Below are 19,107 nucleotides of genomic sequence, written 5' to 3'. Positions count from 1 at the left end.
AGCACTGCATTGATACCAATGGTCATCACTTCGAACACCTTCTGTAGATGGACGTTCATGCCACTTTTATGACCTCCGTTGACCTTCAAAGACCTTACTGTTACACATCATTGGATTCGTCTCGATAGCCGCTATCAGAAAATAAATACCAAAGTATAGCATCACCTTTAAAAAAAACCAAAGTTGACATTCATATCTCTGACGCGACCCCACCTAGCAACAAAAAACCAACGTCATATATGGTCCCCATTGTCCCATACAACTTTTCTCCCACAAACTTCTCAACTCCTATTGTGCTTTCGGAGTTATTCTAGGTGGCAATAGATAATGACACACCCTGTATTCGTTGACAATTCAAATTCACTTTCATATCGCAACTTGCAGCGTGAGAATTTAGACAAATAATGAACTCTAGCCCGGTTACTGCAGTGTAAAACGATTTTTTGATAGTCGATTGTTACCGTAAGAATGTAATAGTCAACTCAGTCAGTATTACAATGTGCTATTAGAACATTAGTGACAGTTAAATATAGATTAATTAAGTAACTGACTGATCATTTACGAAAACAAACAACACATTCAAACTTTCTCCCTAGTAGTTTAGGGAGTAAGTAAATCACTTCACAAAATCTCAAAACTCATTCTACATTCGTCTCGTCGTGTACCAAAATAAGGGCAAACCGGTTGTTGAATTTACGTTTGTGCTCTTGTCCAGTTTTCAAAACAAATGAATTTGTTGCTTGATCCCCACTAAGCCTTTTATGATATGTATCACGTATATGAATAGGCGGCTCACCCAGGATCACCTTCCGCCTGCGGCGCTGGTTCCTCTCCCTTCTTGGTTGATACTTCATCCTCAGCTTTGACGCTGCCCTCTCGAACTCTTGCTGGTAGTGTTTCTTCGAGGACCTGCTTTACCTCTGTTGAAGCAGACAAGAACATGTTCTATGAACAAATTTCATGTGTAAAGAGAGTACCACGCCATGGAGTTTTCTTACTGCTCTTATTGTCAATACTGTCATAGCCCCAGATAAATTTATTTATTTTTGTAACAGTTTTTCTGTCAGCTCTATAGCATCACGGTAGGAAGCAGGCGATCTTATTCCGTTCATGCGTGATTTGACTTGAGTATAGTAAACATGTACGTATAGGGCGTCCCGGGAGGAATGGTCGTTATTCGTGGATATGATGGGGACGAGCATTTGAAGCAATAAACTTCATATGGACAAACGTATACACTATTCCTAATGGTTTCCGAAACAGAACACAGTTAATGTATATTGTTATTTATTTTCTGCATTGTTCAATACACTGGCGTGTTTACACATTTCGTAAACCATGCAAAATACACTCCTGGAAATGGAAAAAAGAACACATTGACACCGGTGTGTCAGACCCACCATACTTGCTCCGGACACTGCGAGAGGGCTGTACAAGCAATGATCACACGCATGGCACAGCGGACACACCAGGAACCACGGTGTTGGCCGTCGAATGGCGCTAGCTGCGCAGCATTTGTGCACCGCCGCCGTCAGTGTCAGCCAGTTTGCCGTGGCATACGGAGCTCCATCGCACTCTTTAACACTGGTAGCATGCCGCGACAGCGTTGACGTGAACCGTATGTGCAGTTGACGGACTTTGAGCGAGGGCGTATAGTGGGCATGCGGGAGGCCGGGTGGACGTACCGCCGAATTGCTCAACACGTGGGGCGTGAGTTCTCCACAGTACATCGATGTTGTCGCCAGTGGTCGGCGGAAGGTGCACGTGCCCGTCGACCAGGGACCGGACCGCAGCGACGCACGGATGCACGCCAAGACCGTAGGATCCTACGCAGTGCCGTAGGGGACCGCACCGCCACTTCCCAGCAAATTAGGGACACTGTTGCTCCTGGGGTATCGGCGAGGACCATTCGCAACCGTCTCCATGAAGCTGGGCTACGGTCCCGCACACCGTTAGGCCGTCTTCCACTCACGCCCCAACATCGTGCAGCCCGCCTCCAGTGGTGTCGCGACAGGCGTGAATGGAGGGATGAATGATGACGTGTCGTCTTCAGCGATGAGAGTCGCTTCTGCCTTGGTGCCAATGATGGTCGTATGCGTGTTTGGCGCCGTGCAGGTGAGCGCCACAATCAGGACTGCATACGACCGAGGCACACAGGGCCAACACCCGGCATCATGGTGTGGGGAGCGATCTCCTACACTGGCCGTGCACCACTGGTGATCGTCGAGGGGACACTGAATAGTGCACGGTACATCCAAACCGTCATCGAACCCATCGTTCTACCATTCCTAGACCGGCAAGGAAACTTGCTGTTCCAACAGGACAATGCACGTCCGCATGTATCCCGTGCCACCCAACGTGCTCTAGAAGGTGTAAGTCAACTACCCTGGCCAGCAAGATCTCCGGATCTGTCCCCCATTGAGCATGTTTGGGACTGGATGAAGCGTCGTCTCACGCGGTCTGCACGTCCAGCACGAACGCTGGTCCAACTGAGGCGCAAGGTGGAAATGGCATGGCAAGCCGTTCTACAGGACTACATCCAGCATCTCTACGATCGGCTCCATGGGAGAATAGCAGCCTGCATTGCTGCGAAAAGTGGATGTACATTGTACTAGTGCCGACATTGTGCATCCTCTGTTGCCTGTGTCTATGTGCTTGTGGTTCTGTCAGTGTGATCATGTGATGTATCTGACCCCAGGAATGTGTCAATAAAGTTTCCCCTTCCTGGGACAATGAATTCACGGTGTTCTTATTTCAATTTCCAGGAGTGTATGTGTTACAATAGGTTTTTTTTTTTTTTTTAGCATATTCACATCTAAGCATTATCGTACACGTCACACTACAGCAGTTGTACAATTCACAAGTGTTCGAATTTCCACCGTCAGTTTCAGTGCATTTGTGCACTCCTGGAAGAACCTATCATGTTGCTTGTCTGAGTGCCTCTGATCCTTCCCTGATGCGAGCAGCAACGTCTATGATGTCACCAAACAGCGTATTTCACGTATTCACCTTTCCGCCCCGGGGTCTCGGACGCCTTGTCATGGTCCGCGTGGCTCCCCCTCCCCCCCCCCCCCCCCCGTCGGAGATTCGAGTCCTCCCTCGGCCATTGGTGTGTGTGTGTAGTCCTTAGCGTAAGATAGTTTAAATTAGATGAAGTAGTGCGTAAGCTTAGGGACCTATGACCTCAGCTATTTGGTCTCCCATAAGACCTCACCACAAATTTCCAATTTTTTCACCTTTCGTTTATACACCTAAAACTTCGTCCAACCCCATAAACGGAAATGTAACGGGGTAAGGGCTCGCGATCTTGATGGCCAGCTGGGTGGGCAATTCTTAACGCAACCGTCGCGGTTTTTTTTTTTTTTTTTTGCTTTTTTTTTGCAATTTCCTCTCCGCTGAGAGGACTTCGTTTGTGTAGATTATTGTTGCGCAGGTAGCACATGTTTGTTGGGCGACGGAATACAATGTGTTGAGTGAAAGTGTTTCAGGTGAAATACAAGTATCACTGAGCGAGGTGACGCAGTGGTTAGCAAACTGGACTTGCTTTCGGGAGGACGACGGTTCAAACCCGCGTCCGGCCATCCCGATTTACGTTTTCCGTGATTTCCCTACATCGCTTCAGGCAAATCCCGGGATGGTTCCTTTGATGGAGCACGGCCGACTTCCTTCCGCATCCTTCCCTAATCCGATGGGACCGATGATCTCGCTCTTTGATCCTCTCCCCCGATCAACCTACCAAGTACTGTATTCGCCAAGAGTATTCATGTATACAGGACTAGCGCGTGACCTGAGGAGACTATTTCAAGAAGAATTTCCTGAAGTTCAAGTTTCCAGTCGAAATACGATTCATCGATTCGTTGATAAATTTCGTGAAATGGGAAGTCTTCTTGACAGGAAGGGCAGACGACTGCGTACAGTACTTGTCCCGACTTGAAATCAAGCGCCGGCTAGCCTTTTGGCAACGTTAGAGCAGAGAGGGCTGTGAAGAAGACATCAGTCAACTGCACGCCGCCCGAATCCTGTCTAGGACGACAACCCGACGGCAGCGGTCTCGACAATGAGAGGGCATAAGCCCCGCGCCGCCTGGCCGCGGCCCAGTTGGAGACGAGCATTTTTACGACTCCCACAGTGCCATCAGTTGTATAGCAGCGAGTTAGGAACTGTATTACTTCTCTCAAAGTTAAGTATTGTCATTTATTTTCTGTAAATAAAATTCATTAATACGATTTGCGTGAATTGTTGTCTAGCGATCCGAGAAAGCAGGCTTCCTAGGCACCCCATATTTGATGATTAGGCAGGCTACAACAGTACTCATTGAAGAAAGTACGGATAACAATGGGCAAGCTCTGGTAAGGTCTACTAGAAAATCAGTTCGACGTCTTTCTCAGCAAATGGAAATTACCTATGGCTCTCTTCAAGCGACTACGAAGTTACTGAACTTCCAATCGTATAAAATAACTGCAATGCAAGAACTTAAACATGGTGACCCTGCAGAAAGACTGGAGGTTGCCGTTTTGTGATTGGATTCTGAATAGGGTGCATGACGGAGAAACTGACCCTCACCTAACTTTCCTTTCGGACAAATAATGGTTCCACCTAAGTGGATACGTTAATTCACAAAATAGCCGTCACGGGAGTTCTGAAAAGTCTAACGTAATACACGAGCCACCCTTGCATTATCAAAAAATAAGTGTGTGGTCCTCCTAGCGGTGACAGAATGATAGGCTCTGTTTTTTTCCAAGAAATAATTATCAGTGAGAGATATGTGGAAAAAATTTTACAGCCATTCTTTGGCCAATTCACTGAAAGACAATGTGATTTCGCAACCTCTCAGTAGGACTCTGCGACGGCACAGACATCGAGCATCTGATTACAGGAAATCCATGACTTGTTTCAAGACAGAGTTATTAGTAACAACGCATGGCCTCCTTTTACCCCTGTTTTAACCCCAGCTATTTTAAAATAGAAGACGTACAAATCAAATCCATACACTTTAGATGAACTTAAAACTGACATTCTTCAAGAAATTGTCGGTATTTCTCAGGGGGAACTGCAGTGTGTGATGAAGAATTTCCCAAGAAGGTGTCAGAAATCAGTTACTATTGGTTATCCGTGTTGAGCTTGCTCCAATTTAATTAAAGGGATGTACACCAGATGCGTTTCGCTTTTATTTATTAAGCATCTTCCGTGGTTATTCTGCGAACTGGATACATACGTTTGTAGATTTTTGCTTATTCTACGTTAAAAACAAGGTTTGGTTTATAAAGTTGGAGTGCAAGTTGCTTACGATGTTTCTTTACATCTTCTGCTACTGCCCTCCTTGCTAGCAGCGATTGATGTCGAAATACTTCGTTTCACATATGCAGTTTTTTCCATTCTGCAGTATTTCTTGCATTGCATTATGTTTAAACTGGTTGACCACTTAATAAAACATTAAATATATATTTACATTTAGGACTACACTCCTCCCGGATTCTGTCCTTTAATCACCATTCAGGTCCATTCCCCCCCCCCCCCCTCCCCCGGAAAAAGTTTGCAATCAAACGCTTCCCCCCATCTCCTCTCTACCTAACATACAACATAGTTTCACTAATTTACACTAACTGTCCCTCCATCCCTCTCTCTCTCTCGCCCACTATCTGTGTTTGTGCTATGCAGTTAGAAATAACTTACACGGCGAGCCTACTGTGCTTAACTGCGGACCTGTCACACGACTGGTAAAACCGAGCGAGGTGGCGCAGTGGTTAGACACTGGACTCGCATTCGGGAGGATGACGGTTCAATCCCGCGTCCGGCCATCCTTATTTAGGTTTTCCGTGATTTCCCTAAATCACTCCAGGCAAATGCCGGGATGGTTCCTCTGAAAGGGCACGGCCGACGTCCTTCCTCATCCTTCCCTAATCCTATGAGACCGATGACCACGCTGTCTGGTCTCCTTCCCCAAACCAACCAACCAACGACTGGTAAACATGTGTAGGGGATCCGTCATGTTGGAAGTACACTGAAATTCGTGTGGTCAAAAGAGCGTCCTCAGGCTGTTCAACAAACGAATTTTCCAATAATGCAAGTAATTATTTTCCACAATTCGGTCTTCTGAAATAGCTATCGATCATTCACCGCATTCATGTTACTGGTCACGCCGCACCAAAACACTGATAAAAAAATGTGTTGTCGATTCCGTTCCCTGCAAACGTGGCTTCTTCATTGAATAATATTAAGGGAAGCAAATGAGATTTACATTTAAAATTCAGGTTGTGATGCTGCACTTTTTCAACAATGTGTTGCTGTTCGTGCACAAGCTATTGAACTTTACTACACGTGGACTTGGAAGGAAACCTGTTTCACGTAATGTACTGAAAACTCTTGCAAACAATTCAATTCACGATCAGGAATTCGACACGCCGGAAAGAGCCAGAGGAATTCTCCGACAGCGTCAAGTGCAGCGCCATCGCAGAAGCCGTAAACATTTACAATATCTGTATATCCCTCATTAGTGTAGATGTTGGCATTTTAGCCAGCGCATATATAAACGTATGCTTCACTCTGATGCAATCTCAATCCCTCGCACTACGTCACTCACAATACGCCATGGACAACTGCATGTTCATCGGGCTAGTTGACAGTAGCGTGTTAGGTAAGGGTAGAAGAAAATGCTAAAGAGTAGAGTGGGTAAGATACATACGTGCACGCAACTAACCCAGAGACAGATATATACATTATATGTGTTCTATCTCTGAAGCCATTCGGAATATGTTACATGCCAATATGATTTTTTTTTTCTGTAGGTGTTCGTTTCTCTCATATACCGGAATATTGAGCATGCCTCCTGGAACGCCCTGTATACGCATTGAGGCACATAAGACAGGCCATTTCGAATATTTTATGTATGTAATTATTTAACCCTCCCTTATATGTAACTAGCATTCTACATATTTTGCTTTACATTCATTATGATAAGCATGTTACATGTTTTATCTAATATACAACAGTATAAAATATTTAATAATTACTATAGTAAAGAAAGAAGAAAAGGTAAACACAATTGACATTCGTTCATGAGTAGAAAAGAGAAAAGTTAGAGAAAGAGGGAGAGAAACAGGAATGCAATAAATACTACTGATGAATATATTGGGAAAGAAAGGGAATTAAGACATGAAAAGAGCAAGAAGTGAAATCAGAGAAGATGAAATCATTTACTATTTGACAGAGAGAAAAACAAGTCATTTACGTTAGAGAAAAACAAGTCATTTACGTTAATATATGGGGAAATGTTATGAGTGTGACAGAACGAGCAGTCTAAGGATATCGCAGTTCAGTTTTCGTCGAGTTATAGTGGACACCGTGGAAACTTTTCTGAGATACACTAGTAATTTGTAACCTTCACAGCTGCTGAATTATGACAGCAACTTTGTTCTTTATGGAACTATATTTTTCTTTCTTTGCCACTGGAAACAGCCTTCGAAAAGACTTCAACGAAATATAACGTCTGTTCAGAAAATAACCGGCAAAGTTGCACTAAAATACACTCCTGGAAATGGAAAAAAGAACACATTAACACCGGTGTGTCAGACCCACCATACTTGCTCCGGACACTACGAGAGGGCTGTACAAGCAAAGATCACACGCACGGCACAGCGGACACACCAGGAACCGCGGTGTTGGCCGTCGAATGGCGCTAGCTGCGCAGCATTTGTGCACCGCCGCCGTCAGTGTCAGCCAGTTTGCCGTGGCATACGGAGCTCCATCGCAGTCTTTAACACTGGTGGCATGCCGCGACAGCGTGGACGTGAACCGTATGTGCAGTTGACGGACTTTGAGCGAGGGCGTATAGTGGGCATGCGGGAGGCCGGGTGGACGTACCGCCGAATTGCTCAACACGTGGGGCGTGAGGTCTCCACAGTACATCGATGTTGTCGCCAGTGGTCGGCGGAAGGTGCACGTGCCCGTCGACCTGGGACCAGACCGCAGCGACGCACGGATGCACGCCAAGACCGTAGGATCCTACGCAGTGCCGTAGGGGACCGCACCGCCACTTCCCAGCAAATTAGGGACACTGTTGCTCCTGGGGTATCGGCGAGGACCATTCGCAACCGTCTCCATGAAGCTGGGCTACGGTCCCGCACACCGTTAGGCCGTCTTCCGCTCACGCCCCAACATCGTGCAGCCCGCCTCCAGTGGTGTCGCGACAGGCGTGAATGAAGGGACGAATGGAGACGTGTCGTCTTCAGCGATGAGAGTCGCTTCTGCCTTGGTGCCAATGATGGTCGTATGCGTGTTTGGCGCCGTGCAGGTGAGCGCCACAATCAGGACTGCATACGACCGAGGCACACAGGGCCAACACCCGGCATCATGGTGTGGGGAGCGATCTCCTACACTGGCCGTACACCACTGGTGATCGTCGAGGGGACACTGAATAGTGCACGGTACATCCAAACCGTCATCGAACCCATCGTTCTACCATTCCTAGACCGGCAAGGGAACTTGCTGTTCCAACAGGACAATGCACGTCCGCATGTATCCCGTGCCACCCAACGTGCTCTAGAAGGTGTAAGTCAACTACCCTGGCCAGCAAGATCTCCGGATCTGTCCCCCATTGAGCATGTTTGGGACTGGATGAAGCGGCGTCTCACGCGGTCTGCACGTCCAGCACGAACGGTGGTCCAACTGAGGCGCCAGGTGGAAATGGCATGGCAAGCCGTTCCACAGGACTACATCCAGCATCTCTACGATCGTCTCCATGGGAGAATAGCAGCCTGCATTGCTGCGAAAGGTGGATATACACTGTACTAGTGCCGACATTGTGCATGCTCTGTTGCCTGTGTCTATGTGCCTGTGGTTCTGTCAGTGTGATCATGTGATGTATCTGACCCCAGGAATGTGTCAATAAAGTTTCCCCTTCCTGGGACAATGAATTCACGGTGTTCTTATTTCAATTTCCAGGAGTGTACGAAACTTCGACAAAGTTTGTCATTCTTTGTTATTTTATGTTGGTGTCGTACAACTGCCTCGCTAATGGGATGCTGGAGATCAGTGAAACAAGATGGCCACATCCTTGTAGATGTGGAGTAGCAGAGTGTCGTCAGATTACAATTAGCTGAAGGGTTGAGACCAATCGAAAATCACCACTGGATGGTAGTGCAATATTGTGACAGTTGTTTGAGTGGAACACCGGTAAACGAGTGTAGGGTGTACTGTGTGTTGAAGATTCGCCACATCCATGACGCTCCCGCTGCGCTGTCACGGAGAACAACACAGCGAGAGGTGATACGGGAAAACAAGTGTGTGATAGGGAGTGGTATCGCAGAACGATGAACATTAGTGTCCGATCAGCCCACCATACTTTTCACGGCGTACTGATGTTCAAGATAGTGTGTGCGAGGTGGGTGCCAAAACATTTGACATCAGAAATTAAAGAAAGGCGCATGAATGTGTGCAGGGAGATCTGATCGTCTTGCCCCATCCCCCATATTCTCCGGACCTGGCACTTTCAGATCATCACTTCTTTAACCCCTGAAAGAAGCTCGCTAATGGCGAGGAAGTTCCGGCAGCGGTGTATAGTTGGTAAGACACACGTTGCCAAGAATTCCTTGCACGTGAAACTATGAAGCTTGTCCAGCGCTAGCATAAGACCATAAAAATTGAGGGGTATTACATTTAAAAATAAATCCTTGTTGTATTCCATTCTCACAACAGATTCTTTAAAAAATTCCCAAATTTTCATTTCATGACCTTTGAAACATGTACGGAACATGGTAAAATAGTACACATAACAACACCGCAAACCGCAGAAGAAGGAGTCCCACAAAGATTAACCTAACGTAGCAATTTTAGACAAAGACTTAACTCTGGTACCGTCCTTCTGTTTACGTGTTTGCTTGAAATGTGTCACTCTGCACCCTGATATAACGATACTAAAACTAGTTCAGTGAAGGTATTCACTCTTTCACAATGTTCCTACAGTTGGAAAAGTCGATATGGGTTTTCATTTAGGGCGAAAATCGTCAACACTCACACAGCAGTGGTGTACTTGTATGCTGAAAGGTATCCCGGTTTTGCCCAAGCCATCACGAGGTGCCTTTGTGAATATTATGCAAAAACATTTCAAGATACTGGAAGTTTGGGAAAGCAAACAAGCCAGTGACATAAAGTAACTGATGAGAGAAGTGGTACTACAGTTTTAGCAGTAGTAGTAGAAGAGCCACCTTGAATGTCTGAGCGGTCTGGGAATATTACATACCAATGAATTTAATCTTTTCCACGTTTCACGCCATCAGCTCCTTCTTGACAATGATTTTCAAAACGGGTACAGTTCTTCGAATAGCGTTTGCAAAACTGTAAAGTGATTCTGCGTTTCTACGAAGACTTTTTTTTTAACTTAAGGGCATTGTTTAGAAACCAGGACAAGTCAATTGTCGCAGTTTGCTCTATAGGTTAACCGAAATTCCACCCTGGCTAAGAAAAATATGTAAACAGCGACTTTGGTATGTTAACGTGAGGTGCGGATTTTCCAAGAATCATTATATAGTCCAGTCAAACTGTCAGAAAAAAAAGCCTGTACCTTGCAAAAGGTGGGGTAGAAGATTTTATTTTTTTAACTCGTTCATATTGTTGGAAAGGTTAGAAAATTAAGTTTTGCCAACAAAATTTCTCTTGAGAAAACTTTATGCAGTCAAAAACATTCGAAAATTTCGGAATTTTTTCAGTTTTTTCAAAATATCTCAGTTTCATTTGCTCCTATCGCTTTGACGTCTATTTTCTTTTGTAAAGAGCACAAAATTCTTTACAAATTTGATTGTTACCATTTTTTTCTACTCCCAGTATCTAAGGCGCTACAGCGCGTCAAAAAATACCAATTTTTTAAATTTCGAGCAAAGTGGCAAATTACCTAATTTTTGAACATTGTTATTTCAGTTTCTATTTGTGTAGTATAAACATATTACTCATCACGTTATCCATTGGAATTTGCCATCTCACTCTGCTGCAGGGCCAGGACAAACAGCATCATATTCAGTAACTACGGACACATTCACGTCGGATTGCGTGAAGTTTATTTGTGTTACAATATGTAATACGATTGCATGCAGGTGCCGTACATTTTCTACAGTTGATTGACGTTAATGATCACTTATAAGAAAATAGCCCAAAGCTATGTTTCTTACCTGCAACGTCATTTTGGATCTCAATTTGCTATTGTATTTTATGGGTATCCATGTGAGCGAGACAAATGTAGCACCAAGAGTGCTGAGAGGATTCGTAGGTCCAAAAAACATTCTTCGGTTGACGTTGTGGTTGAATCAGAGATGGTGAACCAAGTCCCTCAGGACAAGTTCTTGTACAACGAACGAAACAAGATACGTTTGATCACACATTGAAGTGCACCAGGCACAAGAAGATGCTGACGTTATGATTGTAACATCTGCTATTTCAAGAACCAAAGATTTTCGAAGTGTTGTCATTGTAGGAGAAGGTGTTGACCTGGTTGTGCTCATGACCGGTTTGGGGCAAGACACTGAAACCTTATTTTTCTTAAAGCCAGGAAGAGGAAATGCAGAAGACAAGTGGCTTTCCACTGCATCTTACAAGTTAGACAGTGAATATATTCCGTTCACTCACGCCTTTAGTGGAGGTGATACAACATCTGCTTTTTTTGGTCAAGGAAAAATTAAGTGCTGCAATATTGTTGCGAAAAATGAACACCTAACCTTAGCGCTTTGCACGTTCAATAAACCACATGCTACCCGTGAAGAAATAATAACAGCAGGAGAACAGGTTACTATCGCATTGTATAGTGGAGGTGTCAGCAGTTCCCACACACTAGACCAATTGCGGTACCAGCTATTCGCCAAGTCTGCCACAAAAAGCAAACTGAAATTTGCACGGTTGCCACCTACACAAGATGCTGCACATCATCAATCGTTGCGGACTTACCAACAAGTCCAAATTTGGATGGGAAACTGGAAACCTCCTGATAAATGGAGCTGGAATCACAGTGACCACGGTCCAATACCCGTTATAATGAGCGAAGGTCCAGCACCTGAAGCACTTCTTCACATTGTTTCATGCTTATGCAAGCTGAACTGTGGCGGAGCGTGCTCCTGCAGAAAAGAGGGTTTGAAATGTTCTTCAATTTGCAAGAAATGTATTGGGGCCAACTGCGAAAACGTGCCAAAATTTTTATATGAAGACAGTGAAGAAGATGTTATGGATGATGTTGAGGAAACCGCTGACGAAATCAACGAACTTGCTGAGGCTGACTCGCTGCCTAAAGAAGAGGTCAATCTGGGATCAACTCTATGTACAGACCCTGAATCCGTAACTCAAGGTATTTTTGGTGACAATGAGGAACCTGGCCCATCAAAACGTTGGAAGTGATGCTCATATCTGTCTCAGGTACGCTAAAGTGCGATATTACAAGTACTACACACCCAGAACTGTCAACATTTTTTAGTAACTGACAGTGCATTTTAATTGCAATAAAGCTACCTATTTTTAATGCCAACTGTGTGGCTTTTATACACAAGAATAATTACCTACCTAATTAGGTTGCCTATTGCAGCTAATAATAGTTCAGTTTCCTGAGACAATTTATTTTGAGAGCGCGCGCGCGCGCGTGTGTGTGTCTGTGTGTCTTAATGATTTATATTTATAGTTTTACGAATACCAGGGCTGAGGTGGCCCATAGTGAACTTCAGGTAGTGATGTAAGAATGACAATAGTTGGGTGCCCAGCAATCCTCATGTTGCATGCAGAGAAATTGAATACCTGAAAGTGAGGTGGTAAATTCCAACATATAACATGGTGTATAATGTATTTATACTACACAAACAGAAACTGAAAAAATAGTGTTCAAAAATAAAGTATCTTGCCACAATGCTCAAAATTTGAAAAATTGGTATTTTTTGAGGCGCTGTAGCGCCTTAGATATTGGGAGTAGGAAAAAATAGCAAGAATCAAATTTGTAGAGAATTTTGTGCTCTTTAAAAAAGAAACTAGACGTTAAAGCGATAGGAGCAAATGAAACTGAGATATTTTGGAAAAACTGTAAAAAGGCCGAAATTTTCCAAGTTTTTTGACTGCAGAAAGTTTTCCCAAGCGAAATTTTGTTGGCAAAACTCGGTTTTCTAATCTTTCCAACCATATGAACGAGTTGAAAAAATAAACTCTTCTACCCCACCTTTTGCAAGGTATATCTGCTATCTGACTGGACTAATAGGGTGTATAATAACTGCTACCAGTCACAATAGGTGATTTTAAGCACGAACCGTTTCAGGTAATTTACATTAAATTTCATGTTTCCATGTCAGTTTAACAAATACAAATAATGTGATGATGATTAAACAGACATAACTGAAACAACTGGAAGTTGATAAGTGGCGCGTGTTGTAAAATATTGAAGCACTTAACATACAGCTGAAGTATCCATGTCGCTACCACATTAGATTTACCACGTTATTCACAAAAATCTGTGTTTTCTTAGAGCAGCTATTAAGGATAACATTCATTTAATAGTGTCATTATTACCTTTTTTATTGTTGTGACCATATGCGTCCTCTGAGGTGGGTGCGGGAGGAGAGGGGTGGGGGGCACGAGGATGCACATGGCCCCTCCTAGTATCTGGCTACAGTCTATTTATTCATTAGTGGATTCTCTAGAATTTCTAGCAGTCTGTGATTCAATTAAACTGTGTATTTGTTAAATACCAACCGCTCCGTTATGTAGTCTGCTGCAGCTGTTGCAATCGCTACACAAGCTGTAAACGATAGTTGTTTACAACTTACCATAGTGGTGTAGGTGAAGCCGAGACGAAAAATTCATACAGGACACTTGTTTCCGTCAAACCGGGGAAGAGTCCCAAATTGGCTTTCTAAATCCACCTAAGCTACACAGCATGCGCACCGCACAATATTGTGGCTAAAGTAGTCGTAGTATCTTAAAAACCCCTTTCTCTTACCCCTACAAAATGTTTTGTTGACGTATGTATAAATTCTGCCTCAAAATATTGTCAATTTTAACAGCAAAAAATTAACGATTGGATCGCTTTGTTTCTCTTGCATTCTTATTACGAAACCACTGTGCTTGTAAAAGTGAAGTTTAGATCGAATTGTGAACGTGATTAGTTTTTGCGAACCGTTTACAATATCGTTTTTCCTTCATTGCCCTCGCGGTAAAGTCAACTGCACTTTTTATAAGTACAAGAACAAGGGGTTTCTTAACATTCAAGGACGATTTTAGCCAAAATATCACGCGGCGCTCATGCGCTGTAGCTTAAGTGATTTTTGTAGGTTGATCTGAGGCTGTTGCCCGGCGTGTAGAACCCAAGTGTCCTGTGTCAGTTTGCTGGTCTCGGCTTCCTCAACACCACTATAGTACGTTGTAAACACTTATCGTTTAAACCATGTATTTCTTGGGTTTTCTCAGTTGTTATTCTGAAAATGAAGCCGATTGCTTGGTGCAGCTGCATATCAGCGCCATTGTGCATTCGAGACGAATACGAACCTTTACAGAACCCTACCAAAATAGTGTCTTCAACACTTACTCGATCAGCCCTTACAGAATTATAGACGGGAGCCCATCTAAACACTTTGGTCCTTGGATTCGGCCGCCGAATCCCAACACAAGAACATGGCAGCGTTATACGTGCTAGTCATCCATTCCCAATTCCCATAAGGACGCCCACTCCCCATAATGCGCAAAATCACAACAGTAGTTTACCATCTGTCTGTGGAAAAAGAAAATCGATGATGGCTTCCTAATGCTGCATCAATTTTATACGACAGAGCAATTGTAATACACTGGGAAGAACAGAGCTGTGCAAACACATTACTCGAAAGAAGAAAATACCATTTTCTCTGGTAGAGACGAGAGACAAAAATGTGAAATTCCAAGGTCGAAAACTGTGCTGTCCGTGATTGGGACCGTCTCAAAGTCTACGAGGGCAAAACAGCGCCACATACAATTAGAGAGGTACGAATTCTGTACGGATGCTGCACAACAATGTGATGAACTGGAGAGACGACGATTATCATGGTACAGTTCCAGGCGGCAAAGTTGATTCTACCGACCACTTCGAGATAGTTTTCGGAGGTTTCCCAAATTCATCTGTTCGTTCATTAGCTCTGGCCCACACTTCCCGAACCAACACAAACAGAAGCTTTCAAAATATATTTTGTTTACCTTCAGTTATGCCAGTCGACACTAAAAATAGAATTAATGAAAAAATGCTATAAATGCTTTAACGTGAGCAGATGTGAAGTTTAATAAACAAACATAGTGTTATAGATGCCATCAAAGTTGAAGAAATCTCTTTTAAAGTTTATTTCCTGTGTATTAATGTAATGTGGCGGGTGGTTAGTGTGGTGGTTAGTGTTTAACGTCCCGTCAACAACGAGGTCATTAGAGACGGAGCGCAAGCTCGGGTAAGGGAAGGATTGGGAAGGAAATCGGCCGTGTAATGTGGCATTTTTGTTGATATCCAGCAGGATTTTTAGAACTTTTTTCTTCTTCTGATTTTTGATTTTCAGTTCCAGCCTAATGCTATGAGAGTATTAATAAATTATTTTTATGAATATTTTCTAGCTGCATTTCACAATTCGTTAGCTGCCTGGGTTTAATCATATGAGGATGTAATGTCAGATAGTCAAATGCAAAACGTGGCATTCATATTAATGTTAATAACATAAAAAAGTTGTGCTTTGCATATACTATTGAAATACGATTGCCGTTTAGGCACCGAAGTTACCTACCATAAAAACTCTAAGTAGTTAATTACCAATCTCTTGAGATACAATAACTTTTGTGTACTTGTTGATTTCAAAAAAGCCTTTGATTCCATTCACAGAGAAAATGTAGATCAACTAATCCGAGTATTTGCTGTAAAGCCTAAGTTAACAAATCTAATTCGTGAAAAACAGACACTGTATCTAAAGTGAAACATATGTGAGAAATGTCTCATCCCGTCTAAATAAACCCAGGTGTATGGCAAGGTGAAAGCCTCTCAACAATTCTTTTTAATTCTGTTCTAGAAAAAATCGTGAGAATTTGTAATGAAAAACTGTATGAATATAAGTTTTCATCAATAAGGCTGGGAAGAGGAAACACAAATATTGTAATAAATTGCCTCGTACTTGTAGGTGACTTTGCTATACTTCTTGAAAATTCAACATCTGCTGCAACACAAATTAATCTTTTAGAAGAAATAGCCAGTAGCGTCGGTTTAACACTTTCTGCAAAGAAAATTTTTAAAAATATTAATAATATACCACAATATCCGAAAACGGAAAATGGTCAGATACAAAACGTTAAAAAATTGAAATGTCTTGGGGAGATAAGGCAAGAAGATGGTTTGCGGAAAGCTGCTATAGAGAAGGGGGTACGGGGGTACATCATATGAAAAGGGTATATGTTATAACCAAATACTTCTACCATACAAAATACGTGTCTACAAGTGCAGTAGTGGAGCCAGAATATGTATGTGCAAGTGATAGCTAACATTAAACTGCAATTCATATAAATTAGAAATTCTAGAAGGGCGAATCATTAGGAAGATAGTAGCCCCACGCAAAACAATGGAATTTTGGAAATTAGGTAGTACCGGTAATGATGAAATGTATTCAAAGATAGAAAACATAACAGATGTAATGACAAAAAGAATACTAGTATTTTTTGGACATTTAGGTATATCAAATGCAAAACAATAGATTACCCAAAGAGATTTCCTAGTCTTTGTGACGTAAGACGTGAACAAAAAGTTCAGTCAATGCAGTAAACATGCAGTAAGAATAGAATAATGTGAAAGTTGAAGAGAAGTGTTAGAGAAATGGTATTGAATTTGGAAGAAGAAGAGAACAACGAATAAGGAATTGAAATTGTTACTTGTTCCTTAGGTGGCCCATCCAAAATACAGGAACCCACTTCAGTTACGCGATTACTTCCGTCTGGTACAGAAGGGTAGACTTCCTTCGGACCTCTTCCCATGATACCAGGACTGCGGTACAAATATTATTAAATCAAGTAGCACACTTATTATGGCTTTGACCTTCTCTTCCATTGGCTCTTCCAATGGCATAGAAAAAGTTTACAGTCTCATTTTTGAAAAAGTAGGTATCATTATTCTGCTGGCACAAGTGTTAAATTACCTTCGTACGTCAGTAATTCGTCACTTTATCCGCTATAGCTCTGCGAAAGTCTCACCTCGATATATTTTTCGTTTCGGATATATCTGGGGTTAACTACCTTAACTTCCTCAACCTAATACCACACGACTGACCTAGTAGTAAATTGTTGTGAAAAACCTCAGCATGTGGCTAAAATATGACGATAAGCTGATAGTAGAGGTTGACACTTAAATTCTTGGGTACAGCTTCATAACAAATTCAACTGGGAGAAGAATACCTCAGAACTGCTGAAGCACCTAAACAAATCAGACATAGATGAAATAAAAACAAGAGGTGTGGCGTACTTCTCTTAATTCCATTTCATAATGTCATATGAAATCATTCTCCGGAGTAATTCATCAAGCCATGCTAAAGTTTTCCGAGTGAATTATTTGCCGCCTGATCTCCAGAACGTATTTGAAAGGCCACTTCAAGGTCCTGGAGACTCTGAGTACTGTCCCCATTATACTTTTCCTTAATGAAATTTTTATTAAATAATATATCTCTTTTTCAAACCAACAAACAGTTCACGGAAAAATGTCTTGAAATAGGATCAATCTGCACAAGTATTTAAAGTCTCTTCCGTTGGTCCAGAAAGGTGTCCATTATTCATGAACACACGTTTTCAATAACCTGCCAGCAATCATAAAAGGTTTAACTACTAAAATTTAGCTAAAGAAGAGGCTAAAAGCTTTATTGGTAGTAAACACATTCTATTCCATTGGCGAATTTCTTGGAAGAACCGACTGATGCGTATAACCCACCACTGTTAACAATATCAAATAATGTATTACCAAAATTTTGACGTCTGTATGTCTCCAGTGTAGAAAAGTGGTCAATGTAAATAACTGTTGAAAACTGATTTTCTCTTTGATCATGCGTGGCTACAATAGCCTAACAACTATCGCATGTTCATTTACATGTTTTGTTACTAGTTTGTCATTACTTTTTAAATAAAAACTGTTTAAGATATTTTTAATCATTCCACATCCAAGAGGACCATATCACTTAGAATTTTCGGCAGGTATACTGTAATATATCTTTTTCTTTGTAATTACGTATTATGTAATCTTGCTTCTGACGTGTGCTACGTCCTTGCGGATCTCTTCGCCATGCACCTACTGAACAAAAAATATATCTGATCTATACAATTTTAAATGATTCTGTGAAAATTCTGTCTCCGAAGGCCGCGAATTTTAATATGCGACTAAAACCTCTCGCGAACAATTTAATGAGAATGCCATTACGAACTGTGAAACGGAGTGAGGTGCAGAACAGTCATGCACTTCTGCGAAGACTTACAGATACCCAATCCTGAGAATGAATCTAGTTGATACTTTTATTACAGATCCAGTTTGGTGGAAATGTATGTAGTGCTCGTGTCAACTTCTACATTAGTGAAGACGATAGTGGGAAAAAATCTACACGTTGTAATTGGCTCTGTTAGTGGTAATACCGGCTTTTTTTGTGAAGTGGAGCGGCATGCTCAATTGGTGAGACGGATTTTAGTTGAGTATGAGATGACTCTGGACTAGCGATTCTGGTATTCTGTGGATGTAGAACGTACAAACTGCGGTTAATGATGAAATGGCATGACTCTGGACTGAAGAATCACACACTCCCGTAAAACATAGCTTACCGATTGCTGCTGCTCCAACTGCTTCTTCTGCCATTCCGTCCAGTGCTCCTCACAAATTTTAAAACCCAATGACCAAATAGATGGCGCAAGAAGCTCCACTCACAAAGAAAAAAAAAAAAAAAAGGAACACGTCTGCTCTAGGGCTCTTTCATCTGCACTAGAGAGCTATATCCTCTCTAGTCTGTAATCTGCACTAGCTCCCTAACCCCGCAAGACTAGTATCAATAACAATGATGTTGTTTTGTTTCCTGTTAATCACGTGACGGTTTGTAGAACTGTATTCTTTGGCGTCAAGCTACTGTTTACACTTTTTCA

At 42.5% G+C, this 19,107-nt stretch overlaps 1 protein-coding gene across 1 annotated transcript in view; it reads right to left on the bottom strand.

Annotated features, from left to right (window-relative positions):
* Positions 1 to 18,826, bottom strand: part of LOC126419631 (coiled-coil domain-containing protein 96-like) — a 198,968-nt gene extending 180,142 nt beyond the window's left edge. The window contains exons 1-2 of the mRNA XM_050086820.1: positions 18,793 to 18,826; positions 797 to 920 (exon numbers count right to left, since the gene is read on the bottom strand). Of these exons, the coding sequence (XP_049942777.1) occupies positions 797 to 920; positions 18,793 to 18,826 (158 nt within the window). The remainder of the gene's footprint in view (positions 1 to 796; positions 921 to 18,792) is intronic.
* Positions 18,827 to 19,107: the final 281 nt, after the last annotated feature.

This window comes from Schistocerca serialis, chromosome 9 (genome assembly GCF_023864345.2).
Source record: "Schistocerca serialis cubense isolate TAMUIC-IGC-003099 chromosome 9, iqSchSeri2.2, whole genome shotgun sequence".
In the NCBI taxonomy this organism is placed as follows: Eukaryota; Metazoa; Arthropoda; class Insecta; order Orthoptera; family Acrididae; genus Schistocerca; species Schistocerca serialis.
The sequence above is the reverse complement of the archived record's forward strand: the minus strand, read 5'-3'. Positions and strand labels throughout refer to the sequence as shown.